Source organism: Anguilla rostrata, chromosome 7 (assembly GCF_018555375.3).
Source record: "Anguilla rostrata isolate EN2019 chromosome 7, ASM1855537v3, whole genome shotgun sequence".
NCBI lineage: Eukaryota > Metazoa > Chordata > Actinopteri > Anguilliformes > Anguillidae > Anguilla > Anguilla rostrata.
Window position 1 is genome coordinate 11,085,004 of NC_057939.1, and position 27,229 is coordinate 11,112,232.

The 27,229-nt window shown below is 42.8% G+C and overlaps 2 protein-coding genes across 19 annotated transcripts; one reads left to right on the plus strand and one right to left on the minus strand.

Annotated features, from left to right (window-relative positions):
* Nucleotides 1–1,788: 1,788 nt before the first annotated feature.
* On the minus strand, nucleotides 1,789–26,392 carry iqub (IQ motif and ubiquitin domain containing). 17 transcript variants are annotated; one of them, XM_064342764.1, is made up of 18 exons: nucleotides 21,993–22,027; nucleotides 21,651–21,750; nucleotides 20,116–20,177; nucleotides 19,373–19,621; nucleotides 18,497–18,680; nucleotides 17,781–18,011; nucleotides 8,948–9,103; nucleotides 8,496–8,627; nucleotides 7,802–7,969; nucleotides 7,025–7,200; nucleotides 5,688–5,843; nucleotides 4,951–5,161; nucleotides 4,685–4,860; nucleotides 4,329–4,499; nucleotides 4,057–4,233; nucleotides 3,393–3,641; nucleotides 2,766–2,951; nucleotides 1,789–2,147 (listed from the first exon to the last, which is right to left on the minus strand). In XM_064342764.1, exons 6-18 carry the CDS (start codon nucleotides 17,809–17,811, stop codon nucleotides 1,980–1,982), a joined length of 2,157 nt encoding a protein of 718 aa, XP_064198834.1. In that variant the 5' UTR covers nucleotides 17,812–18,011; nucleotides 18,497–18,680; nucleotides 19,373–19,621; nucleotides 20,116–20,177; nucleotides 21,651–21,750; nucleotides 21,993–22,027; the 3' UTR covers nucleotides 1,789–1,979. The 17 variants fall into 17 exon arrangements, with proteins under 17 accessions (XP_064198834.1, XP_064198830.1, XP_064198827.1 ...); XM_064342760.1 differs by lacking the exon at nucleotides 18,497–18,680 and having other exon boundaries at nucleotides 19,472–19,591; XM_064342757.1 differs by lacking the exon at nucleotides 18,497–18,680 and having other exon boundaries at nucleotides 19,472–19,621.
* On the plus strand, nucleotides 20,185–27,225 carry LOC135258989 (ankyrin repeat and SOCS box protein 15-like). Of its 2 annotated transcripts, none has more exons than XM_064342776.1 (10): nucleotides 20,185–20,757; nucleotides 21,013–21,118; nucleotides 21,315–21,367; nucleotides 21,638–21,769; nucleotides 21,977–22,135; nucleotides 22,437–22,682; nucleotides 23,063–23,234; nucleotides 23,947–24,505; nucleotides 26,029–26,182; nucleotides 26,278–27,225. In XM_064342776.1, the coding sequence occupies exons 2-10, from the start codon at nucleotides 21,015–21,017 to the stop codon at nucleotides 26,451–26,453; spliced, it is 1,755 nt and encodes a 584-aa protein (XP_064198846.1). In that variant the 5' UTR covers nucleotides 20,185–20,757; nucleotides 21,013–21,014; the 3' UTR covers nucleotides 26,454–27,225. The 2 variants fall into 2 exon arrangements, with proteins under 2 accessions (XP_064198846.1, XP_064198847.1); XM_064342777.1 differs by having other exon boundaries at nucleotides 20,185–20,558.
* Nucleotides 27,226–27,229: the final 4 nt, after the last annotated feature.

Below are 27,229 nucleotides of genomic sequence, written 5' to 3' on the forward strand. Positions count from 1 at the left end.
ATACTAAAAAACCCTGGGAGAGGGATCTGAATGTGGCGATTGATGGTAAAGAAAAATATCCGCTCATAACTGAGCCAAAGATATTCAGTGAAAAATTGTCCACAGACTGCACTTATCACCTCACCAAAAACACAAAATGGATGCTAGAGTACCGATCATCTGTGTAAAGTATAAAATTATGACGAACATGCAACCATTGTACCGTATTTTTTCATTACACTGAATTGACAGCAAAGGCTGCAACAATGAACAATGACAGGTGTGTATACAGTATATATATATATATATATATATATACACACACACACACACTCACACACACATAACATACTTCTAATAATGAAACCATGAAATCCATTACATTTATTTCTAATTTTAAAATCTGTGCTTAACTGAGAAATTGCACATCAATTATACATTAGTGTGGCACATTATTTCCACAGTGGTTGCTATGGGGACCGCTTATTCACAGACAACCTGCAGACATTCAGCAAAATGTAATCTTGCAGTTTGGTTAAAAAAAGCCTCTGACATAAATGTTCTGGAATTAGTTACAAACTGTATATGTAATTAGTCTGGAGTCATTAGCTATATTAGAGGTACATTAGCTATATTAGAATTACAGAGAGTGATCTGCTTCAAGCTTAGTGATACTGAGACAGTTCAAATAATGATGCTTGAGCTCTTTATGAATTATGAAAAACTCCCTTTCGTAGAATAAAACAATACATGCACATTAAATATATAATATCTTTTTTAATGTAGGAATAGGGAAGAGGCACCTTAATACTTAACAGTATCTTTATAAAATGGTATCACAGATAAACCATTTCCAACTTCACATACATATATTAATATTTAATAAAGGACTGTCTTTTGGTCTCTGGATAATGTGAAACACCAGAAGAATGCTGTGGTCAAACAGTGCTTTTCGCTGCTTTATAAAAGACTCTCAAACTTATGTGATAAAACACCAAATCCAGGACATGGAGCAGAAGTGCCGTCTGAATCAAACACACAGGAGCTTTTCCACCTCACTGCTCAGACACATAAGCAGCCAGTAAGGCATCAGCGTGTGCGGCCGCCAAGCCCTGTGACAGCCGCTCAACAGACTCCAGCATGCAGGCCCCCGCTGGTCCGTCATCGGCAACGACTGCCAGCATCTCAGCTTTTTGCATATCGGCGCTGCGGCGGGCCGCTTGTGGCAGGGCCACCACCCCCTCTTTATTGCCTTTTCTAAACGGTCAGACTAGAGTCTGTCTGCCAGAGGACTGCTGTAGGGCCGACTGGCGAAATGCTGGTGGGCCGACAGGTGTGCCGATCGCAAAATGCTAGCGGACCACCGAAGAGAACAGAGAACTTGTGCCAGGGGTGTCCAACCTTATCGAAAAATGGCCGGTGTGGGTGCAAGTTTTTGTTTTGGCTCAGTACTACACCTGATTCAACTGATTAACCAATTATGGAAGTTCTTCAATCAAGACCTTGATAAGTAGAATCAGGTGTCGTAGTGCTGGGTGAAAACAAAAACCTGCATCCACACTGGCCCTTTTCGGATAAGATTGGACACCCCCTGACTTACTCTGACTGGGAAGACTGAGGTGGGGTACAAACATGGGCGATATACCAAGCAAGGTCTGTTTCTTGTTTCTGTGATCAGGTGGAAGGTTGGCGTGGGCTTTAAACATAACTCACCCAATCGCAGAATCCCATTCACCTAACACATGATCTGTATTTCCAGCAGGGGGAGAGAGGGAGTTATGGGTAGGCGAAGGAAAAAAGTTTTTTAAAAAATCAACCATAGACAGAGGGTTTGATATACAACATCTTTCTTTTGTTGAGTTTGCGTTTGCCGGAACAACTCAGTACAATATCAACCCAATTGTTACCAAAGTCAGCCAGTAAGTCAAGGAGTGTCATGTGACTGGACTCCTGTCTCCTGTGGGGTGGAGAGGGAGGAGTCAGGGGTCCCGGAGGCGGGATCACTCGGTCGCTGTGGAAACCGGCTTGGACGCCGGGGCGCTGGATTGGGCGGCAGGCAGGCGGACCGTGCTGTCGAAGCGATCCGCCATGGCCGGGATCTCGGAAAAGTAATTCCGGGCCAGCATGTGTTTGTGCTGTACGCTCCGGATGAACGACGTTCCGTATGCCTGCGGAGGGGAAGTCGGCCCGAGCGGGCATTATTTCTGCCTGGTCCCGGAACGCGTGAGCCGCGATTAAACGTTTTCCAGCGTTTCGGGGTCAATATCATCCCTCAGCACCTTTCATATCAATTTCAAATGCTATTCTTCACACACTAATTTCATGGTTTTTCCACATACTGCTCGACAGTTTCAGGAAAGGAAAATCCATCGACAGACTCAAGCCCTTAACTGGCCTTTGTAAACTTGTAAGCTGATAGGCTGCACTGAGTGGACTGCGCTTGAAAGCAGATTCGGCCAGTCTCGTGTGTTTCTTGAAATTAGTTTTTCAAAAGTTAAGTTTTTTCTTTTCTTGTAAAACTGATAAAAATGTGTATGAGCATGTTTTTTTCAGACTAAGACTGCCACCTTCTGGTGCAAGTACGCACACTTTCTACATTTCAAACTTCAAGACGTCAAATACGCGTAATAATCTAGGAAAGTAATTGAGAACGCATTGGTATTATAATACACACAGCATTTAAGGAATGAACACAGTCACTATGGCTGAGAAGAGAAACAGCATCTGCGCCAGTTTCAGGTGCGAGGAGCACCCCGTTTTTTGAGTCATGTGACGCGGCGGGGTACCTCGCGGACGCTCTCCATCTTGAGGTGGGCGGGGGCCTCGTCCTTGTTGAGCAGGATGCAGTTCCAGGGGCTCCACTCCTCCGCCCGGTCCCAGCGCACCATCACCAGGTCCCGCAGGTCGTCGCACGCGCTCAGGGCCGACTGCGCCCCCCAGATCACGTCCACCAGGTACCGCAGGTCCTGCTCCTGCAGCCACAGCACACATCAACCCTTTGAGGCGTAAGATCGCCAATACGTGATTAGAATGTTCTTAACACAACATTCTAATGCTGATGTCACAATCGCTACTGGTAACTGAAAACGACAGAGTTCTAGAAGACCAACTTAGAATTCTGAAAAAACATTCCAAACAAACCTACTCTTTAAAGGGTTAAACCAGGGCTGTCCAATCCTGTTCTGAGAGATCCACCATCCTGTAGGTTTTCATTTCAGCCTTAATTTGGCACACCTGATTCTACTAGTTAGCAGCTCCATGGAATCACCAGACGTTGAATGAGGTGTCCCTCTTTGGGTTGGAGTACAAACATACAGGACGGCAGACCTCCAGGGACAGGGTTAGGCAGGCCTGCAGTAAGCTATCGTGTTCGTGCACACACACAGACCGCGGTCGCGCCGCGCGGTCGGCACCTGCAGCAGGTAGATGATCTTGGCCTGCGGGTGGCGCTCTGACTCGGCCCGGCGCAGGTGCAGGAGGATGTCCCGGTAGAGGGACGCGTCCTCCCGGTGCCGCGCCTCGTTGTCCAGCTCCATGCAGCGGTGGCAGCGGGCCATCTGGCTGGAGCCGATGGACAGGGAGAAGCCCGTGCACGGCAGGTAGCTGTTGCAGGCCTTGCAGCGGTAGATCTTCCTCCTCTTCTGCCCGGCGTTCGGGGGCACCTGCACGGGGGCGAAGAGAGGAGCATCGGCACCGTTGCATTTACAGGTCGCTCACCCATCAAGGGTCTGTCATTGGTCCTTCATATTTCACTGACAATAGCATGAGGACAGAAACTAGGCGGGTATTTTACAAAGTAGGATCACTGATTTAGCTTTTAAAGTTTTACTTGGTGCAGTTATCCAGCTTACTCAGTAATCCTGCTTTGAAAAATACCCCGCTGAGCTGAAAAGAAGTGAACAACAGAGATACGAAAGGTTTGCTCTCAGCTATACCACAAGTGCTGTAACACATTCCGCTCTGAGAGCTAAGTCTTCACTTAGTGTACACGCTGTTCTCTTCTGACAGACCCATTTAAATGCCCATCTAAATGCCTTAAATGCCTGTATCAGAAAGCTGGAGACTCAACGCTCATACCTTCAGAAGCCTGGTCACTTCTGGGTTGAAGGCAGGGGTTTTGATGTACTGGAGGAAGAGGGTGGAGATCCTCTTCCTCAGTCCCTCCAGATTGGCACTCTTGACTTCACGAGTCATGAGGTCCGCCTCCCTGCAAATCAAGTCCATGATCTCCCGCGTCAGCTTGCAGTCCTGCTCCTATCCCACCCCCCCCAAAAAAAACACACATCAACATGTCTGGCTGTGCACCGTTATGACTGCTGCATTGTGGGTCTGCTGGGAGGTCACCTGACCTTGACGGTGTCTCTGAGCGACTGCAGCACGGCCAGCCGGTCGTCCGGGCTCCTGTACTGGGCGCTGAGGCTGACGTAGAGCTCCTGCAGCTCCCTGGCCCTGATGGTGTTCTGCGTGTCCATCGCCGTCACCTTCCCATCGAACGACTTCCACGCCTTGGGCGCCGCGCACTGCGAACATTTCCACCGGGGGGACACGCGGTCAGACACGCCGGCCCTACGGCTGCTTAAACAGCCAGAGCACCGCTAGGGGGGACCGTCCACAGGGGGCAGCGCTGAGCGGATACCAGGGAGGCCTGTAATCATAAGGGGAGGTGGGGGGGGGATGGGGTGTAGTACTGTGGTACATGCCCGACCTTTTCCAGGAGGGTTTGGACGGCCTTCTCCTCGTTCTTCTTGGCCGCCACTAGGCGGTGCTGTCCGATGGAGGCGATGTGCTGGCTCTCCTCGTTCAGCAGCGTGCACAGGGCGCCCTTGCGCTTCGCCCCCGCGTGCGTGGCGTTGATGCGCTCCACCTCTTCTTTCCTCCACCCTGCGGGCGGACACACGCGGGAGAGAGGTCAGCCGTCGCGTACGCGCGTGCGTCGCCCGGCGCGAGGCTACACACGCGCGTGAAACGTACTCTCCAGGGCGCTGTAGAGCAGGGCGAAGTCCTCCTTGGTCTGAGGGTTCATCCTCCTGCGGTACTCGGCCTCCATCTGCTTCTCTTTGTCCCTCAGCTTCCTGGCGTGCTCCCTCTCCAGCCACTCCAGTCGCTCCTGCTTCTCATGCCTCAGCTGGTGAATCTGACTCTTGGCCAACCAGCGTCTTGCGTACTTCTGCAGCACTATGATCTGACAAACGCGGGGACAAATAGTCATCATGTGACACCCAAGCACACCCACGCTCATACACACACACACACACGTACGTACGTGATTACTGAAACCACACCCAGGAACCTAGCCGCTCCCTGTCACGCTCACACACATGTTAAAAACAGCTCACAGGAGGATAGCTATGACCTCAGACACATGCACGTGTGCACATACACACATACAGTTATCACCAGAGGGAAATGTGAAATACAGTATTCACACGTTCACTGCTCACAAACATATTTATGAGAATTAAACAGTTATCACCCTAGATACTCATGGAAACAACTCCCCCCCCCCCCCCCCCCCCCACCCCAAAAAAAAACACAAAAAAAACATACTCACACTCCTACACAGAACATGTACATCTAGAATTATTCAATCACACTGCTGGTTTCACATACAGGTATTAAATCAAGTCATTTTCAAAGTACACAGCACAGAGAGAGCGACAGTTATAGAGTAGTTTCTGATTTCTCGTGAAGGACAGACGTGAACGTACTGCCTTCCACTTCTGGAAGGCACACTCGTCGGCTGTGACGTAGGGGCCAGGGCGCACAAGCTTGTCCTCCATGTTGGACACGTAGCAGCCGATCTTGCTCATCTGTGTGGCCGTGGTGCTGGAGCACTGCTGGGCCTGGCTCTTCACCTCCACCGTCTGTGAGGACGGCAGAAACAGCTGTGCTGCTCAGTGTACAGAAGGTGAGAGATGCGTGTAATGCGTACATACTGCACATAAGTACAGTATTCTGCCGCATAACGCCCTCGGCAACCAGGCAAGACGCGGACAAGTGGAAGGTTGGATAAACCGGCAAAAATTTAAATCAGCCTGGCAGCTGATGCCATTTCATCCCATAATCAAATAATCCCATACCGGTTAGAAATTGACTGAAATATATAAATGTCAAGTAATCCGGAAGTCTACTGAAGTATGTTAAAATATTTAAATTCTTATGCATATCAACATACATAACTGTCATTTGTACCATTTGTATAATTGCTTATTATGCTTTGGCAACAGTTTATCATGCCAACAATGACCCCCCCAGAAATTCCCCGTCATCACCATACAAAAAAAAAATCCAATCAGCAGGACCTCAAATACAATTCCAAAACCATCCACAGGTGACACTTTGCAGTGCTAGTAAAAGTTGCATTTTGCCATACTTTATACTATGACTTAAAACTTACTTTTAAAAAATCGAAACTCAAGAAAGTAATCATTTAAACCCACACAAGGAAATGGAAGTACTTAAAGGTCATTATTACATCATTCCTCTAATGAGCAGGGCAAAGGAACAGCTGGGGATTGCACATTAGCAGAGGTGAGACACAACCGACTCCCTCTAAATTTACGATCGATAAAAGGTGAAGAAGCTCCATTATCATCACTGATATCGATGCCCAACACCCTGAAGGTGTGAGACAGCAGTGCTAACCACATCACAGAGGCAGCTGCTCACAGTCTGCAATGCATATAGCCGTACAGCCGTAAAATTGATGAAGCGCAATGTTGCTCTTATGTATCAGTTATTTACCACATTAATATGGCGATATGAGACACTAATGATCTCACACAGTAGGTTTTCATTAGGCTTTGTGTGTGAAACAGTAATACAAAGGTTTTCTTACTTTTAATAGTATGCAATGTGTCATGTGGAGACACTGCTGTGAGCTCATTTTAGCACTGTTTTTCTGCTTCACTGTTAATGGCCCTTAAGACTCTTGTCCATATTTCTTCTGCAATAATGCATTTAGTGTTACTTCACGAGATGGCTGTTTTGTTACTCTGGGTGAGGAAATGTGAAATCGAAACCATAAATAAAAGTCGTAAATAACCTGAGTGTCACGGCAGAACGTCTCCAAACCCTTGCCGGGAGGCCTCTTGGCCACAGTCTGCACGGCGCAGTGGTGGAATTCTGTCCCCGTGACCTTGTGCCGGTACCCTCCCAAAAAGGTTTTCCTCTGCGTGGCCCGCTCGATCTCCACCACCACGTCCTGGTACGCGTCCGTTCCTGAGCAGGGGGAAAGGGAACGCAGCTAACGACAAGAACTGGACTGACTTTGTGCGCGTCGTCCACGATGGCCCCGCTGCCTTTTTTCCAATGTCGCTACTAGAGGAGCGGATCGCTCTCGGTAAGAGGGACAGCTCATTGTTTGACCAGTCAAGTGTGAATGGAACACTACCACAGAATAGTATATTACAGACATCAAGGCAGCATCCTCCTAAGAATTTCAAAGAATAAAGACTACATGCCCACATAAAAACAATAATTACCTAATTAGTGTGTACAAAAATTAATTAATATTAATTTTAATTAACCAGTAAATATAGAATGTGAATATAAAGCAAAATATAAAAGGATGTTGGTGTTTACCTTCAGAGCAAACAGATATCTCTTTTTCTTCCCAAGATAATGTGCCAGATATTTTCACTCTGCTTATTAGTTGATTCAATGGAACAACAGTGACTCCTTCAGACGAAACTCCGACTAATTTCACATTTCCTCCGAGGCTCCTGGCTCTGTGACGTCGTGTACAGAACTTTTTGCGCGTGACCTCATAAGGTATTTCCATTTCCTCAACTAAGCGTGAAAACCATTGCGTCAAACATACCTGCTTGTACTCTGACGGTGATAACGTCCGGCATATTGTACTCCGTTTGAAGTTTAACTGGTCGGATGGGATGATTTTCGGGGTCTATGGACGACATCTCTAGTTGGATGGTGCCGTGTGGCTGGACACCCAAATCAACGAGTGTATCCCTGTCCGTAACAGCGCTGCCTGCCGAATAAGAAGCGAACAAAAACGAAGCATGGCATCCCTGACCGTGAAGCATCTGAACAAAGCTGAAACACATTCACGTCCTGATAACCTACATGTAGTAAATCTTGGCATCGTATTAGAAAAACCCTTGCATGCGGAAGAAATAAAACTACAAAGCGCATTATCTGGTAAAATAAATAAACACATAACCGAAGATAGCTGGTGAATAACACAGTAAAATGTACACAACAAGCGGATTTAGTTATCTTAGGAGGTTATATACTATAAAGCTGGCCCATTTAAAATATGCAAGCTTTTTGAATGGCCATTTATAGATCAATGGCAGGCCCAGTGTGTTACTCGGTATTCAGCAGTCAGCTCTTTGAATCATTCTACAACCTGTAAACTACGTAAAAATATTAAATAATCAAATTATGTGAAAAGTGGCCCTCCTGGACTGAAACTGTGCACCCTAACTGTATGAATACAACTATTATATTAAACAAAATAGCATCTTGCCTGCATTATACATGTGATTCCTTACCATCAAGTGAGACCTGTATAATGTCCGATGATATTTTCAGCTCATTTGCGAAGTGATCCTTTAAATCCTGGATGGTAAAACCGATGGCAAAGGCCAGAGTCATCACGTGTCCTTCGGGTAGGAGCATCTTCACTTAAAAAAATTAAAGAAAATCCACAAACATTCCACATTTTATAGCCTATATGGAGTAAAATGTATGCATTGGCCTACGCGACTATGATAATCCAAATCATTTTAACATTCGCAAATATCCACGTCTCTGAAACTAAAATTATGTCAAAGACGTTCTAGACACTAAGGCAACGAACACCGATACAAACACGTAGGCTTATGCTCACCATCTGGCTACTCATCAGAAAATACAGATCAAGGCAGCATCCTCTCCGTACTTCCATCAGGTGGGTTGTGATGCGACCAACAAAATACGTTCTGTAACTTCACAAAATTCTTACCTGTGGCCGTTGAGTTCCCAACATCAGGAGCGAATGTCGTTTTCTTATGCACTGTCTTGCCTTGCGAATTGACATCTCCCTGGTCAGAATCATATACTTCCACCGGAGCCACTGACTTTTCTTCTGAATGATTTACTGTTCCGTTTTCTTTGTCGCCTATAGGATAAAAAGTTTCAGAGCAGACGTCTGCAACTTGATCAGGATCGGTTTCTTCCGAGTTGTTGATCTGTAGAGCTTCTAAATGAGTTTCCGGTTCGGTTGCTCCAGGTTGTGTTTCGGAAGTTTCTTCCAGGTTCTCTACATGGTCTCCTGCCTCTAAAGTTGAAGCCTGCTGTGCATCTACGGCTCGTTTTTCATTTACAATGTCCGACAGTTCACTGCCCTTTTCGGACATTATCGCTGTTAATGTGAAAGTGAGGGCAGCTAAATATTTAGATAAATTTACGCTTGCTTAAGTTAACACAATTACCAAGCTATCTAGCTAAAATAGCGGATTGTCGCTAGATTTTTATTAATATTAAAATCAAATATGCACAATATATAGGCTATTAATGTGTATGTCATTCATAAAACATAAATAATCATGCTGATATAGTGCCAATTATCTATTAGGTTAGCTCTTGTTTGTAGAGATTGACACAAGTTTGCAAGCCAGTCCTCTTCGGTGTTTGCCTGCTGTCATGGTAACGGTCACGTGAGCGGTAGTCCCGCAGTAGATACAATCAAAATGGAATGCGTAACTTTGTGTAAAATATTCGCACCGTCCTCTGATTGATCTGGACGCTGTAAATATATCACCATGTGTCCAGTCAGTGGCAATTAAATGACAGAATACCTGGGATTTACGCTTGAAATCCAGCACAGGTGATCTGTGTCATGGTCCGTCAGTCCACATCTCGGGAATATTAAATTGCGTCCCAGAACCATTCACTTTGATTTAATTTGTTCTTGCATGCAGATTGTATTACTCGCATAGGCCTGCCGCTCTTCTAAGCAGTCTTTGTAGGTAACCTTCGTGTGTTTGTACGTCTTCATTTTCATGTGTTCCTGCGTTCCAAGAAGACCGCCTTCGGCGATCTGTACAGAACGATGTGCCACGCCACAGATCATTTAAATTTATTCATTTTTATAATTTAGCCCACAGAAAATGGTGCCTCGAGACATTAGTAGGCCGAAGTGACGTTAAATGGGAAAATATGTCTGAAAGCAGATTTATGTGATCAAGAAATCTCTCTGATAAAAACCTCTAAAGATCAAGTTTAAAGTGAGATACTCAGCAGACTTCAACGTTATCCTCATCTATTATTTATTATACTGTAGGGTAATCTTTGTTCTTATTGAGAATGTACACTGAAATATATGGAGGGAAAAAAAAAGAACTAAGCACTTTGTCAAAGTTGATCGTGCAACATTAATATAGATGGACCAGTAGCTTGGAACTGTAGAACAAGACCCAAACATGATCACAAACCTATAATCGCTGGAGCTGCTTTCAAACACTCAAATTAGTTTCAGGGAGCTACTCCTAGGGAATAGCTATACTACAGCTGTATAAACCAAGGTTGTGGAAAGTTCAGAATTTAAGAATTTCCTCCCAATCAAGTCATGAGTTGGAATTTGAATTGAACTGGCCATACCCCACCAGATGCTGAATTGGTACGACAGGGAGCGGAATGGAATAATTTAAATAAATTCCACTCACTCATAGGCAAATTATTGTAATTACATCTGACATATAATTTACCATAAAATACCAATGACTGCATCATTGCTTTAAATTTCAAGCTTAGTACCAACTAGCTTAACAAGATTGATACTGTATTTGATTGTTATGTTCTAGATCTCATACAAAAAACTTGGCTTTATATTTAAAGCCACAATCTCTTTCAATTCAAACTGAACGTTTTCCAGACACTTAAGGCACTTATTTTAATTTAAATTTGAATTGCAATTCATTGTATGGCAGCCAGCACGTGTTCTCCTTATGCCACATCGTAACAGTCAAAGCATTCTCATTTCAGGTGGGTGTGGGAAAAAGAGGCAGAATTCAGTCAATAATTAGTCTTAACTTGAAAAACAAAATGAACATTTTCCGTTCTTAATACTGTCACTTATAAAAAGTTAATAATCTGTTTTCAGCTTTAAAACTCCATAGGGAGCTAGCATAGCTAAATCAATCAGAGGAAGCACACAGAACAGATTTAATAGACTTTTATAAGTCAAAAATTAGGTTTTTTAGCAAATTGATTTTGGGCCATTCAAATTGGCTATATAGCTCTAACTCCAAAGCTTCCAAAGCTGTAGGTGATACATTTTCATCATTGGTAAATAACCTTAATCACAATTAGTAGACTTGACAGATAATCGTGTTGTGGACATGTCAGAAGCGCTAATTAACTTTAGTGCCGTAATTAGCTTCATACACGCTGGAATAATGGATGAATTAAATTCTCAATTTGCTGCTATGAAAGCAAGTTAGGCTTTAAAAACACCCCCTCATGACTTCATGCCTGGTATTACAAGACTGACAATAGTAACAAACAGCATTAGCAACATAATGTGGCACTTACTGGAGAATGGTTTGAATACTTTATTTACCATTATTTTCCACTAATCTACGAATATCACTGAAGCTGATCCCTTCAGTATCACCAAAGACACTAATGAAGATGAGTTCATTGGCTATGTATTACCACCAAGCATTCAGGTGTTTTATAAGGATTCATTTACAATCCTTATTTTGGACATCACTATAAGAGATTTTTTAGAAAGGTTCCTCTTCTTGTATAACCTTGTGACAGGTTACATTTCCAAAAAAGGGGTCAGAGGAACCGCTGAGTTGATGTCAGTTAAAAAGCCTTTATTACATTATGGTTAAAAGGTTTAATGGAACACCTGTTTTTAAACCTTTTGGGCACACTGGAATACAACAGAGTGCCTCGGACTCATTTTTTTTTGGAATTGCAACCTGTCGCAAGGTTATACAAGAAGGAGAACTTTTCCAAAAAAATCTCTTGTATTGATATCCAGCCCGTTCCAAAGACCACCTGTTGAGTTTTATGGCTATAGATATTTCACTAAGTAGCATTAATGACCCATCCATCATAATCCTTATTTTGTTTTAGAGAAAAATATAAGAGTAACATAAAGGGTGATGGCTGTAATAATCTGCATGTCCATCCCATAGTCCAAGTGCTGGACACTGCTTAATGCAGTGAGTTTGCAATCAATACACTACATACAGGGGCAAGTGTTATATACAGTCTAGGGATGGCGAGAAGTATTGTTCTAAGAAAGTGCTTGCAGTATTCCAAGAGTTACCCACAGTGCAATGCAGCATAGCACTTACCGGTACAATGGGCGTTTAGGGAATAGTGGGCTTTTTTGGTTTGCCTTACAAAAGGAACGATTCTGTGACCAGTGTAATAAACCTGCATCATCACATGAGCTGGCCCTGGGGGAGAAGGCACTTTAAGGCGAGACAGAGCTAAGTCCCGCAGCTCAAGAGGGTCTCGTGGAGAATGTGAAGCTGCTGGTGAAGAGGGGCGTGTCTCCACACAGCAGCAATGACAAGAATGAGTCTCCTCTGCTGCACGGCAATGCTTCTTCTGCAAACAACAGGGATATCTTTACGCAAATATTTGGCTGAGGAAGGTGTGGAGCAGCAGTCCGTGTGCATACTGCACATACCTCTGCTTCCTGGTGTCATCGCCTACTGCCTTCAAGTAGTCCTGCAAGTTATCAACTGCAGGAACATACTGTAGGGTTCAGAGATACAGTTATTATTAGAGTTGTATCAAATGAAAACAAGCTGTATTCGTTCAGTAAATGTTTTTGGCCCTGCACAGTGGTGAGAAATGGTTTGTATTAAATGGCGTTGGCTCTCATACTGAGTGGGGCTTTTGTGGAGCAAAGCTTGTTTATAGAAGTGGACAGGTATGCACAAGGCACGATGGGCTGCAGTGACATCACAATGCTGTTGCTAAGGAACGTGGCATGCCACGGGGAGGAGGATCAAAACTCCAATGGCCAGTACTGCAGAATATTGGAGATTCTTATTCATGGTAAATGAATTGTCTTGACAAAAACTTTAAATAAATATTATTGTATTGTCCAGAAACAAATGACTGCAGATCTAGATTGACGGCAGCTATGATTCTTTGTCCCCACTAGGGGGTGATGTGAACACACAGTCCGACTGTAGGGGAGAGTGTTCTGTTGAATGCAGCTGGTTCAGGAAGTCTACTTCTGCAATGTGGAGCCAGTCCCAATCTGGCTAATGTGACTGGAAACCTTCCAGTCCATAAGGCAGCTGCATATGGGGGACATTCATGTCCTCATTCAAGTCCTCTTTGTGTCCTGTATAGGCCATACAGTGTTTTAGTCATAGTGAGACTGATATCTCCATGATACTTTAGTGTCTGTAAACATATTAGAACTTGCAATGGCAATTCTGCATTCTATTGAGGATGATTCATATCACAGTTACTGTCTCCTGTGTTTTTCTTTGCCTTTACTCATCAGTGAAAAATCTTACATTTTCTCTTGGGTGTAAGTCATCATGTCACAGAGAGTCCCTATACAGAATTTATTAATTAACTGCCAGATTTCTTTGTTTCATGTATAATGCATTAAATATCCATACAGCAGCTACTTCCAAAAAAGCCATCTGTGTCACTGGCCAAAGTCCAGTTCACTTTCCAGCAGATGGAAGCCATGGCTTTGATGTGAGAGCTGTCCTACACAGCCCTGGGAACTATGGAGACATGAGGAAGAGCCTTCTGTCCTTTGTTGTTTCTAACGGTGATGTCACCTGCACAGAGATTCTACTGAACGCAGGGGAAAAGCCTGACCTGGACCCGCTGCGCTGCCTCCTAGTGGCCGTCAGGGCCGGGCGCTATGAGATCGTGAAGCTGCTGCTGGCCAGGCAGGCGGATGTGAACTGCTGCTTCACGGTGGTCAGCGACACCGTGTTCCCCACTGCACTGCAGTACTGTCTGAGGGACGAGATGATGATGAGACTGCTACTCAACAACGGCTACCATGCAGAGAGGTGCTTCTGCTGTCACCATGACAACAGGATGCATATGCCGTGTCCCTAGAAAGATGCCAACAACCAGCTGTTTGGGAGGTCCAGCCATGACAAGCAAGTACCTGTGCATTTGAGTCGCTCAATTGCTAAGCTCTGTTTAAGGATTTAGCTTATAGGCCTGAACTTTAAGGTTTGATATTTCATTGAAATTCCATTAAATGATTTAAGTCGCCAATACTGTATTTTAATTGTGGTAGCTTGGTAGCTCAGATTAAAATGTATTATAGTTTAAATAAAATGTTATTCATGGGACTCCATGGGACTTTGAGAGTAAAATACAGGGTATTAACTATAATTATGAACAGAATACAAATTGCCTGATGCATATATTTTCTCTGAGCTCAATAACATCTATAGATTTTGTGCATTGTTTTGCTGAAATACTGTTTGGATTTATTATTTTTTTTCTCATTATTTTTACAATAAGGAAATATACAAAACAAGAATAGGTTGTGCATACAGAGTTCCAAGTCTGTTCAGAATTATCAACTACACAACATCAGTCCCCAGAAGTCCCATTCACCCACAAAGCCATAAACATTGTGAATCACAACAGGGTTGGAATATCTTTTAGGTCCCTGATGTATACAATCTAATTTTCACTGCAATTCTTAATATATTAATATATATTGGAGAGGTTTTTTTTATTTTTTATATCAAATTATGCCACCACATATTAAAAGATGTCAAATTTTATGTGGATGTCTTTCTAAATTGTGTTCCTATTTTTACAAATGTTTTTGTTGATGTCTTCATGTCTAAGGCTGCCTGTTGCACAAATATCCCCTTGTAGGATATTAAAGGTTTATTTTATCTCATCCTATTCCATGCAGTCCTTTTAAAAAAGTATTTTAGTGTTATTTTTATGTAATTTCTCATAACCTACTATCTGATTGTTCGTTTTCTGCACTTTCAGAGATAACAGATGTCTGCAGAAGCCAGGTATCGGACGCATAACATTACACCACGTGACCGAACATTAAATCGGATTGCATATAAACGCTGCCGTGTTTTTCATTCTTGAAGCAGTTGCTAAAGGGTGTTATTACTGGATATAAGTTTTTGGACACATGGGACAGCACAGCTCTTCCAGGGAAAGGCGGGACCTACATTCCTACAGGCCGACTGCTCTGAAAACAGGTCCAGCCTAAATATAACCTGCCGGGCCTCTTCAGTTTATACACAGCAAAGCACACATAACCGTGACCATGCAGGGAAACCTGTGAACCTGAGATTGCGCTGTGATCAGACAGACAGATATCTCAGGTGAGGATTTAAGCTGTTGTACATTGTACTGATTTAGTCGGATACAGAGAAAATAGGTTGACTCGTAAACAAACCGTTGTTGCCTCTGACATTATAACCATGGTGTAGAGTTTCCAATAATTTCACCTATGGGAGGCTAGAGTTTCCTGTCTGTGAGATATACTGAGCATGAGACCTGCAAGTCAAACCATTAAACCAGTCCACATGAACTTCAGTTGGATGTGAAAGTTTGTTCATTTTTTTCTTTGCCATTTTCCATAAAACAATGGATTCCTTTGCCGGATTGGATGAAGATCAGCTTATTGATTATGTAATTCAAATGAGTATTCAAGAGTCTTGCAAACAAAATGTTTTAACAGCAATGGGAAGGTAGGGAAAATTCAAATTTAGTTTTTGTCAGAATACATATTTGCCGTAGTTTCCAATTAGTTTAGTGATATTTCTGGTGTGAGATTTATTATCAGTATTATTATTATTATTATTGTTTTTGTTGTTACATTTAATTATATGCTGTATGAACACATTTTGTGTCTCTTCCATGTGTAACAGCCTGGAGACAGCCAGTGATGAAAATATAAAGGTCCTAGCTGCTATTGAGCGAGGTACTGTGCATTTTTTCATCACCATTATCAAGCACTCAGAAGAAAATTTCATGTTAATTTGTCTTTTTAGGGGAAAATGTATGATTGAGGAATTATTTACAGTGACTACCCTGTTTCCCAAGCGTTTACAAATGAGGAATCTCCAGCCTCGTGATCATGGAAGGAATAGAACAGAAAATTTAAAAATGTGCAGTTTGTATATGTGAATTATAACCCATTCTGGCACATCAACCACCTCCAGGCGACACAGCTGTCCTCCAGAGGTTATCAGAGTTCACCTCAGCCTTCGGTGAGGTGGACAGTAGAGGATGGCTACCTCTTCACAGGGCTGCCGTCCATCCCGTGGTTCAGGTGCTGGAGACTGTGGTACATGGTGAGTCTGTCGCACTCCATCCACCGTATACTACTGATCACAATCTCACAAGGTATCACAACTGCAATGGCAGCTGTATGTAATTTAACAATGTGCATGAATGTACCGGGAACATTTAAATCTTATGGAATAGTCACAACAAATCCTGGATTATAATAATAGTTACTACACTATTATAATTATTATTATTTAGTACTTATTAAATATATTTGTTTTGGGGAAACTAGGTTGCTAGCTGCTGATACTAATGCTAGGTAAACAGAGTGTACTAGTCATAACTAAAGATTGTTTGCTTGCGAGATGGCTATGTGGCTAGCAAGCTAGCTAAAATTTTTAATGTATTCAGCCTCATTGGGATGGCACTTATGCCATCCCGCCAAGTTACGCCTTGGCGGGGCGGCATGCCCCATACCTATACAGCACCGAGGTAATATATATTGAACAGATATGGGTTATCAATAAAGGTTTTGACAGATGACTAGCCAGCCAAACTGATATTTGGTTTATTGGTGCACAAGGTAGCTTCTTATTATTTCCAAGAACAATTTGTCTCAGTACGCTTTCATATTATATTGATTTTAATCTACAATAAACGTGATAAAAATAGCAATGAAATTAATGGTAGCAAACATATACCTGGAGTTTTTAAACACTGACTGCATGGTAGCGAATGTTGGCTAATCCTGCATTTTGAAACACAAACTGAATGGTAGTGAATGCAATGGGAGTTTAAAACACTCTAGATCTTAAGGTATGGGATCCTGAAATTTTAAAACTGAACTTTTTGATTGATAGCATCATACAAGCTGAGCCTGGAGGAGAAGACTCCGGAAGGAGAGACAGCACTGACCCTCGCCATTAAGGCGGGTCTGGTGGAGAACGCCAGGCTGCTACTGAGCAACTGGGCATCTCCACACACCACCAACAGCAAAAACGAGTCCCCACTCCTTCTAGGTAAAGTTGGCATACTATGGGAATACCAATCTCAATGGCCAATGACAGTTGCATGATACACACTAAATGTGTTCCTATGTCAAGGGCTAGAGACATGTACCAGAGCTTAGTCTTTCGAGAGAATGTCTTAGATTCACCCACATAACCTTTTTACAAGAACAAAATAATTATTTTATTTTACCTTTTTAAAAAGAAATCACGCCCCTTGGATACACTTCAGCTTAACTTTATAAATCTTCCTGCAGCAGTGAAAATGGGATCGTATGACGCTGTGGCCAGCCTTATCATGCACGGAGCCGTGGTGGATCAGAACTGTCTGAAAAAGTGGACCGCCGTGCACGAGGCGGCCAAGGTGGGCTGCAGCGACGTCATGATGCTGTTGCTAAGGAATGGCGGCAGCGTCACGGAGAGGGACCAACACGGCGTGACTCCACTGGGCATCGCGGCCGAGTACGCCCATGCAGATGTTCTGGAGCTCCTCATTAACTACGGTAAACCCGCATGCTCTGCCCAAAAATAGCTGACCTGAACTGCAGGGAAACCAACCTGGGATTCGTGAGGTCCTCTGTCTCGCCATCAGGTGGTGACGTGAACGCGCAGGCACCGAACGGAGATAGCGTGCTTTACGACGCGGCGGGCTCCGGGAACCCAGACTGCATCGATCTTCTTCTGGAACACGGAGCCAATCCCAACGTGGCCAGTCTGAGCTCCCTCCTCCCGATCCACCGGGCAGCACAAGAGGGCCACCTCTTGTGAGTCCCAGCTTCCACCTTAGATCTTGTCAATAAACATCAGAAAAGTCAAGATTCCTGAACCCCGTTAAAGGGTAGAGATAGCATGTGGTGTTAATCTCTGGTTTGACTGAACTCATCAAAAGATTTTCTCAAAATAGAAATGAAATTCTTTAATTGGCTCAAATGAGTGAATTGCTGAGAATGCATGACAGGCCCACCCATTTTGTGGTTCACGAAGCCTTGCTCACATCTCTACTATTAAGTTGGACAGTAAAATATCGGTCGGTATTCCTTTCCCACCACCAGGGCACTGAGAATGTTGATTCCGATTACCACCAGAAGGGCCATCCGACTCTGTGGCCAAAGCCCAGTTCACTCTGCAGCAGAAGGAGGCCACCCTCAATGCCTGGAGCTGCTCTTAGAGAATGGCTTTGAAGTCAATGCTGTCCTCAATAAGCACATCTCAGAGAACTATGGAGACCTGAGGAAAAGCCCTTTGTATTTTGCTGTCTGTAATGGAGACACAACCTGCACAGAGATACTCCTGAACGCAGGGGCAAAGCCCGACGTGGACCCACTTCACTGCCTCCTAGTGGCCATCAGGGCTGGGCGCTATGAGATCGTGAAGCTGCTGCTGGCCAGGCAGGCAGATGTGAACTGCTACTTCACGGTGGTCAGCGACACCGTGTTCCCCACTGCACTGCAGTACTGTCTGAGGGACGAGATGATGATGAGACTGCTACTCAACAACGGCTACGATGCAGAGAGGTGCTTCTGCTGTCACCATGACAACAGGTTCCGTATGATGTGCTCCTGGAATGATCTCAATAACCAACTGTGTGAGGGATCCACCCAAGAAAAAATACCTGTGCGTTATGTTCTTGTTTTTCATTCAATCATTATTTCTGGTGGTGTAAAAATACAGTACGTGTTGTTTTCATATATTATAAATGTGCTGCATTGGTATTGAGTCTACATAAACGGTGAGTTCTATTGATTTGTGCATGTTTTCAAGGCTAATTTAGTTTTCTGTTTAGCAGCAACTACTTTTGAGTCTGAATTGCTCAGCATAGAGGATTGTAAATTGCAATGAAAAAATTAATCATCTCTCTGTGTTGTGCGTGTTGACCAGTTCTGTGACTTCATCAGCTTGTCCTACATGAAGCACTTGTCAGGAAGTGTGGTGCGGATCCTTCTGGACTATGTCAGCCACGTGCCCATCTGCTCCAAACTCAAACTCATTCTGGAGAAGCAGAGAGAGTGGCCTGAGATCTGTGAGATACTGGGTGAGTTGCTAAGACTGTGCCGAGCTGTGCTACAGAGAGACGTACCGTGAATCATAATAAAAATGTTTCTATGGTCTCATAAACCCCTGAACCAGGTAACCCACGACCACTGAAGCACCTGTGCAGGCTGGTGATCAGGAGACAGATGACACTAAAGAGACTGTGTGACCCTGTCGTCATGGAGTCTGCCCCTTTCGCCCCCAGAGTGAAAGCCTACCTGGAATACAAGGAGTTTGACCTTTATGGGAGCAGCATGGAAAAGAGTCCATTGAACAGCAGTCAGGATGACATTGGTGTTTTGTCAAACTGAGATTTCTAGTTCATGCGGCTGCTTCTCCTGTGGAGGGATTCTATTTGCTGTTGTTGACTTTGTGGCAAAGAAGAGCGGAAGATCCATCAAATCCTCAAATTCAGCTATTGGGTTCTTTTAGAAAACTGACACCAAATGAAATGACTGTATATCTAGTTAGAACTAAACAATATTGCTGACAATATGAATTCAATCCAGTTATTTGTAAAAGCAGTTTAAAAAATTGTTGAAGGGATTCAATCAAATGTTATTGTTTAAAATTGACTTATTTTGGTTTTCTTTCTTTTTAAGACATAATTTGCACTTTTGCCCATGAATCAAAATGGCACACAAATATGGTGTGCTATTTATTTTTTGTGGAAGCAGCAGCATCTGTCTGTTTCAGATTGTTTTCCCTTTTTTGTCAGTAAACATAATTATTTCTGTTGTATTTATAATGTGTAGTACTGTGAAATTATGGTCATTTCATTTTAAATGAGTGCTTTACAAATGCCTTAAATGAAGATAATTGTTCAAAGACAACTCTTTGTTAGAATAATAACTTGTTTTACCTGTTTTCAGAACATGATGCATCGCTTAATGTTTTTTCTTTTCTTTTATGCTTTGAAAACATCTAAAAAAAAAAAACATCTGTTTAATTTCTGTAACACTCTCAGTCAGTTCAAGAGGGTGCGAACTTGCATGATGGTTCTCTGAAACACATGCAGGTTGCAACTGCTTTTCTTCACACTACAGTCATCGAGTCATTCAAGTTGCACCGTTAAAATATTACTGCTTATGACAGGCTGGGAACGGTAGTTCCACTTTAGATGCACACAGGAAAAAAGCAAAACTCCAGTGCTATGACTTTCGTGTTCAGTTTGGCAGCAGCAAAAGCAGGTCAAGACCTAAATATAACCACAAGGCCCATTCCATTTCAACGCATCAAAACACAAACATTCAAGCTGAGCACGACAAGAGCTACAACTTCACTGAGAGCAGACACACTCTGCAGGTGAGCATTAAAGGCATATATACCCTGGACACAAGGTATATATATGCATGAAAATACATGAAAATAAAGCCTGAGAGGCTAAGCAATGAGATACCGTCATATCTGCTGTTATTCAACAGGCTAAGTTTAGTTTCAGGATACTCTAGTCAGTGGAGACTACAGGAGAGAAGTTGAGGATCTTAAGAAGATCTTAAAAACAGTAAGCTTCTGTGCGGATTTGATCTCATGCTATAGCAAACTGGTATAGATGTGTCCTGAGATGTTTAGATTTTGCATAATCACCCACGATTTCTTTTCTGTATTAACTGTATTTTTGTTTGACATTACTGTTTTTGTAATCTGGGCAATTGTGTCTGAAAACAGCCAGTGATAGTTATCATTACCTGTTTACTTAATGCTGAATAAAATAAAATACTCGTATTTGAACTGTGTATATTGTTGTTTGTTTTTAAAGCAATGGATGCAATTGATGAAATGGATGAGGACCAGCTTATTGACTATGCTATACAAAACAGCCTTCAGGATTCCTATAAACAATTCCAGTTCCCCTCAATAGAGAGGTATGTGATTAAAAACACAGCTATGATTAGTGCAGATAATGTAATGTGCATAAAATAAAGTGCATATGACAATATTTTGTGCTGTATTCAGTTTGTTTCTTTGTTTTCTTTTCTAGATTAAGCATATCCTATTTTTTATTTTAAAATCAGTTCAACTTATTAGTGATAAAGATGTGTTTGTTTATTGTTTAAACAGCTTGGAAATAACCAGTGGCGAAAATCGGAGGATTGTAACTGCTATTGAGCAAGGTACCAAGCATTTCTTCCTGTCTGTGAACTGGTTTATAAACATTACAATTCATGCTCAAAGTTTTCTTTGCTTGACATGGGATATTTTTACAAACAAATTATTCTGATTGCAACAAACGCACGAATACATAAAACCAATCTCAGGACATTTGTAAAATAGGCTAATTATGAGATTGCTATAAAGTTGCATTATCTACCAGAAAGACGCACATCGAATGTAAACAACAGGAAGAGAGATTATTTATAGGTGGACCACTGTCCGTTCTACAGGTGACATATTCACCCTCCTGGAGTTGTCGGAGTCCACCTCAGCCTTCAGTGAGGTAGACAATAGAGGATGGCTACCTCTCCACATGGCAGCAGCTCAGCCCATGGCGCAGGTGCTAAGAATCGTGTTGGATGGTGAGTCAGGGGTTTGTGCACGGCGTTAGTAAACAGAAAACGATACAGTCGGCAGTTACGACACCGCCGCACTTTATGACTTTGACCTGCTGCCTACATTAAACATGAATTTGCAGGTGCTATTTTTGATTAGGCTACTGGCTAAAATGATGCTGGAAATCTAAGGATGGGCGAGGTGAATATTAACACTGCAGTTTTGTCCAAAAGCGTCGTACGAACTTACCCTGGAAGAGAAGACGATTGAAGGAGATACTGCAATGACTTTGGCAGCTCAGGCGGGTTTGGTGGAGAACGTCAGTCTGCTTCTGGAGAAGGGGGCGTCTCCCAACAACACTAACGACAAGAACGAGTCTCCGCTGCTCCTGGGTAATGTTGTGATGCACTTTGATTCACCTCACCAGACATACGAACAAAAGCTAGAACGTACTGTAGCTAGTGCTCGACAAAAAGTGGATTTTTACGTTGTTTACTATTAATTAGCTACAAGTTTGCGAGGCGAGAATGTTATACAGAAAAATAGGCCTACGTGGCATTGCAATATGTAGCTTACTGGAACTGTGTACCAGAACTACTTCTAGGCCTTTTGCATCATTTGGAAATCTTTACCTAAACTAAATACTGATATCGTCTAACGAATGCAGAAATATATGTACCATTGTTCCTGCAGCAGTGACATTGGGGTCATATGACATGGTGGGTATGCTTATCATGAACGGAGCGCTGGTGGAGCAGATCTGTCTGAAGAAGTGGACAGCCATGCACGAGGCGGCCAAGGTGGGCTGCAGTGACATATTGATGCTGTTGCTCAGGAATGGGGGCCAGATAACACAGACGACTGGCCACGGAGTGACCCCTCTGGGGATTGCTGCAGAAAACGGCCACGCAGATGTGATGGAGATTATTATAAAAGAAGGTAACCTGCCAAACCGGTCCATTTGGTTGATCGTACAGTTGATTGTAAAACTACTAACTCAAAAAAAAAAAAAAAAAATGTTTGTCAGATCTGCATTACTTCGAGTTAAAAATTAATTTGTCCATATATGGTTTTGATCAAATATCTTCCATAATTTATTAATCCTAGAATTGTTCACCTTGCTGCATTTTCCCTTTATTTCATTTACAATTAGCCTACTTAACCATGGCTAATTTGTAAGCACACATTGGTTGGGATACTGTATGAATTAAAATATAAAAAAATGCATTTCCTGATATTTTAAATGTATATTTAATGCCCGAAAATGTAAATGCCCGTCCAAAGTAACGTATTAATTGAGTTGAATGTGCTTCCACTAGGGGGCGATGTGAACGCACAGGCCTACAATGGTGAAAGTGTGCTGTACGATGCTGCTGGTTCTGGGAATCCTGATTGTATCGATCTGCTCCTACAATATGGAGCCAGTCCCAACGTGCCAAGTCAGTGTGGAAACCTACCTATCCACCGTGCAGCGTATCTGGGACACTACCTGTGAGTGTTGATGGTCATTTACTCTTTTTCTTGTTTATTTGTATGGTAGATCTTGTCATATAGTGTCTTCAGATGGAGCTTTTTTCTGTTTCTGGTAGGTACTCTAGATGGGGAGTAGGTTGGATAAAAAAATTAATAAAAATGAATTATTTTATATAATTTCATTTCTGTTTGTTGTATATATTAGGAATACAATGGATAGAGTTCAGGGAAGGGTTTGTGGGCTTGAAATTGTGGAGGCTTCATTTTAAACTTTAAACTTTTTAAATTTAAAAGTTGTATACGTATTCATTATGGAATGAAAATGTCAATGCGGAGTGCGTAAAGATTCTGGGTAAAGGATCAAGGTAATGCTTCTAAAAATGAATTATGACACTATAATTGTGCATCTGTTAATAACTTTGTTTAATAATAATCTATAATCTATATTTAACTATTACAGTCAAAATGTTTTGGCCACTCTGGTTATCACAGAAGATCTAAATGGGTTTTCAGCCCTAAATCAATTGCCAATGGAAAGATAGCTCTAAAACCTGCAAAACTCCAATGGTACTGTCTTTTTTGCTCATTGCTGTGCGTCCTGAATTGAAAATACTGCATATTAAAGGGAAAAGCGAAAAACAAAATGTTGCTTATACAGCTAATACAGTCAGGACCTCGCCGGACTGAGTTCCTTAAGAAGCAATTCCTCCATTTGCTTTTAAATTCACAGGGTCCTTGAGCAGCTGATCCAGGTCACCTCTAAGCTAGCCATTACAGACAGTGGCCAGAGCCCAATTCACTCCGCGGCTGAGGGCGGCCATGAACAGTGCCTTCGGCTTCTCATCGAACATGGGTTCAGCGTCAACGTCATCCTGTCCAATTACATATCGGAGGATTACGGAGACATGAGGAAGAGCCCTCTGTTCTTTTGCGTTTCTAACGGTGATGTCACCTGCACAGAGATACTCCTGAACGCAGGGGCAAAGCCTGACCTGGACCCGCTGCGCTGCCTCCTAGTGGCCGTCAGGGCCGGGCGCTATGAGATCGTGAAGCTGCTGCTGGCCAGGCAGGCGGATGTGAACTGCTACTTCACGGTGGTCAGCGACACCGTGTTCCCCACTGCACTGCAGTACTGTCTGAGGGACGAGATGATGATGAGACTGCTACTCAACAACGGCTACCATGCAGAGAGGTGCTTCTGCTGTCACCATGACAACTTCTTCAGTGAATACTACCCTGGGCATAATATTCAGCTTTATCAGACATCCGAACAAAAGGAAAAAATACCCGTGAGTATACCGATGCTCTGCCTGTGGACAGATGCTATAAAACTATATGTTATACTTTTCAGTGCAGTTTCTGTCCCTGACATTACTGAACAGGAACTTTCATCACAGGAACTCCTCAGTTCTGTAACTGTAATATGAACTCTTGAGGTGAACCAGGATGGAAAGATATGTGTATGGTCACCAAACCGATAAAGTCTCTAAATATGCTATTATGAAAATCTGCAGTCCTTTACTTTCAAACAAAGCCTTGATAATGACTATTTTACACTTCATTAACTGTCGTGGACCCTGCTGAACACATTTAGGTACCTGGATGCCCCATGTGGGAGCATTTATTTGTTGCTCGTCTATACAGGGGTGAACTAAGGTGCACGTGAATCAGAATGAATTAAAACATTCCATCTCTGAAGAGCGGAGGCCTCATCCTTTGAGGAAGCTGAAAAGTTATTACCCGTGACTTGCTTTGCTCACATCGCCTCCTCGGAGCCCCCAGTGTCGAGTGCGTACGGGCTCCTGCGGTTACTGTTGCTAGTCTCCGCTGTTATCAGAACAACAGCATTCCGTTGCTGTCATCACGCGCGGGCTGGACACGGTGTTCCCGCTTCCTCCTGTGGCGATAGTCCTGTCCTGCGCTCCCTGTGGTAAAATGGGGGGTGTTCAACATCCAGGAGAGGAATATCAAAACATTAATAAGCTATCTTTTTTTTTTTTGCATACTGAGCAAATATTTAATGGGTATTTGCTGCACATGAGGAAAGCAAATATATATATATGAACAAAACATGCCTGGCTACATGAAGCCCCAGCTCCATACAATGTAGTTTGATATTTTGTGAGTATATCCTACTAGCTTATTTCCGACAGAGTAATTAATCATGTATACTTGTCTAATAAAAAAGACTACGCAGGATCGTATGTTTTGTAATGGTTCTGAACCTGATAATGGTTCTCCACAGGTTGCCAGCTTCGATAAAAGCTCCTCTGCTGAGATATAAGCCCGAAATACAAGCCCCTCTCTATCCAACCAGACATGTGATGCACAAAGCTATTTTTGCTCTCAGTATTTTTGGTACCATTTTAATAAAAATGGATCACAGCAGATGACTGTCATGTTACCAGTGCAAAAAATACAATAGGTGTCATTCAAGCAGAGAGTCTGGCAATGCTTTCTTTTAGTTTCTTTGTAAATGTGTGTATGCTTTACCATGCTATTGAGCCTGCTGAAAAAACTTTTCTTCTGTTTATATAAACGTTGTCAAGGCTGAGTGAGCTTTCTATTTACTGGCATGATTTTCTAAGAAAACCAATCAATATAAAGAAAACTGTGCACCGAGAACAATGATTAAAAAAACATTTGTACATTTCTGTTTTATTATTTTGGTGACCTTGAACTGAAATGAAACTTGGTTATTTGTTTTTAAATTATCTTTTGAGTTAAATGAATCATGTCTCTGCCGTGTGTGTGTGTGTGTGTGTGTGTGTGTGTGTGTATATACGTGTACGTGCACATTCCCGTTGTCCAGTTCTGTGACTTCGTCAGTTTGTCCTGCCTGAGGCACTTGTCAGGAAGTGTGGTGCGGATCCTTCTGGACTATGTCAGCCACGTGCCCATCTGCTCCAAACTCAAACTCATCCTGGAGAAGCAGAGAGAGTGGCCTGAGATCTGTGAGATACTGGGTGAGTTGCTAAGACTGTGCCGAGCTGTGCTACAGAGAGACGTACCGTGAATCATATTAAAAATGTTTCTATGGTCTCATCAACCCCTGAACCAGGTAACCCACGACCACTGAAGCACCTGTGCAGGCTGGTGATCCGGAAGCAGATGACACCAAAGAGACTGTGTGACCCCGTCGTCATGGAGTCTGCCCCTTTCGCTCCTGGAGTGAAGCGCTACCTGCTGTACAACGAGTATGATCTGTATGGGAGAGGCATGGAGCAGAATAAGTGAAAGCATGCCTGTTACATTGGCCAGGGTTTGTTAGAAACCCATGCTGCACTCTATTCAAATCCTGAATGCGTTACGTATTTCACTGTTGGAAAGAACCGCATCATACACCTGTCACATGAAAAGGTACCTTAGTGTTTAAAAGTGTAGTTATTTAAAATATTTGCCTGTGTTAACAAACAGTTTTTTGCATTCCTGTAAATCCACACCGCACATTAATGAATAAATGATATAAAGCAATGCTAAACATCTACTGTATGGCAAGTGCTAAACATCTATGAGTGCAGCAGTATAGACAGGAAACATTTTGAAATTATAGCTCACCTTGGCTGCCTTTAACCTCCATTACATTTCAACTTAAAATAGTTTCATTTCCATCCATCATATTCCCAATATAGAACTTTCTGCCAGTTTCCATTTTGGATTTAAAGAATGTATTTTTTTTAGCTGTAATTTGAAGCGTAGCAGAGTGGAGAATGAAAAAGCTATGTCCAGTACAATACTGTTGTTACCTGTTACATAATAGTTTTGATGATGACTGCATGCTTTGTCTAACACCCACTTGCTCTAGTCAAACTTGACATGTTGATGACCACATTCCATTCTTCCCTTCTTTCCCTCGAATTTCCTGATCCTGTGAACTATTTTTATGGACAAATGTATGGTCATTTAGAGTGACATATAGGTATGTGTGTGAATAAATATGTACGTGCTTATGATTTTTGTATGTAGACTTGTGTGAGTAGTCGGAAATAAAATATGACATGAGACTGAAGGCA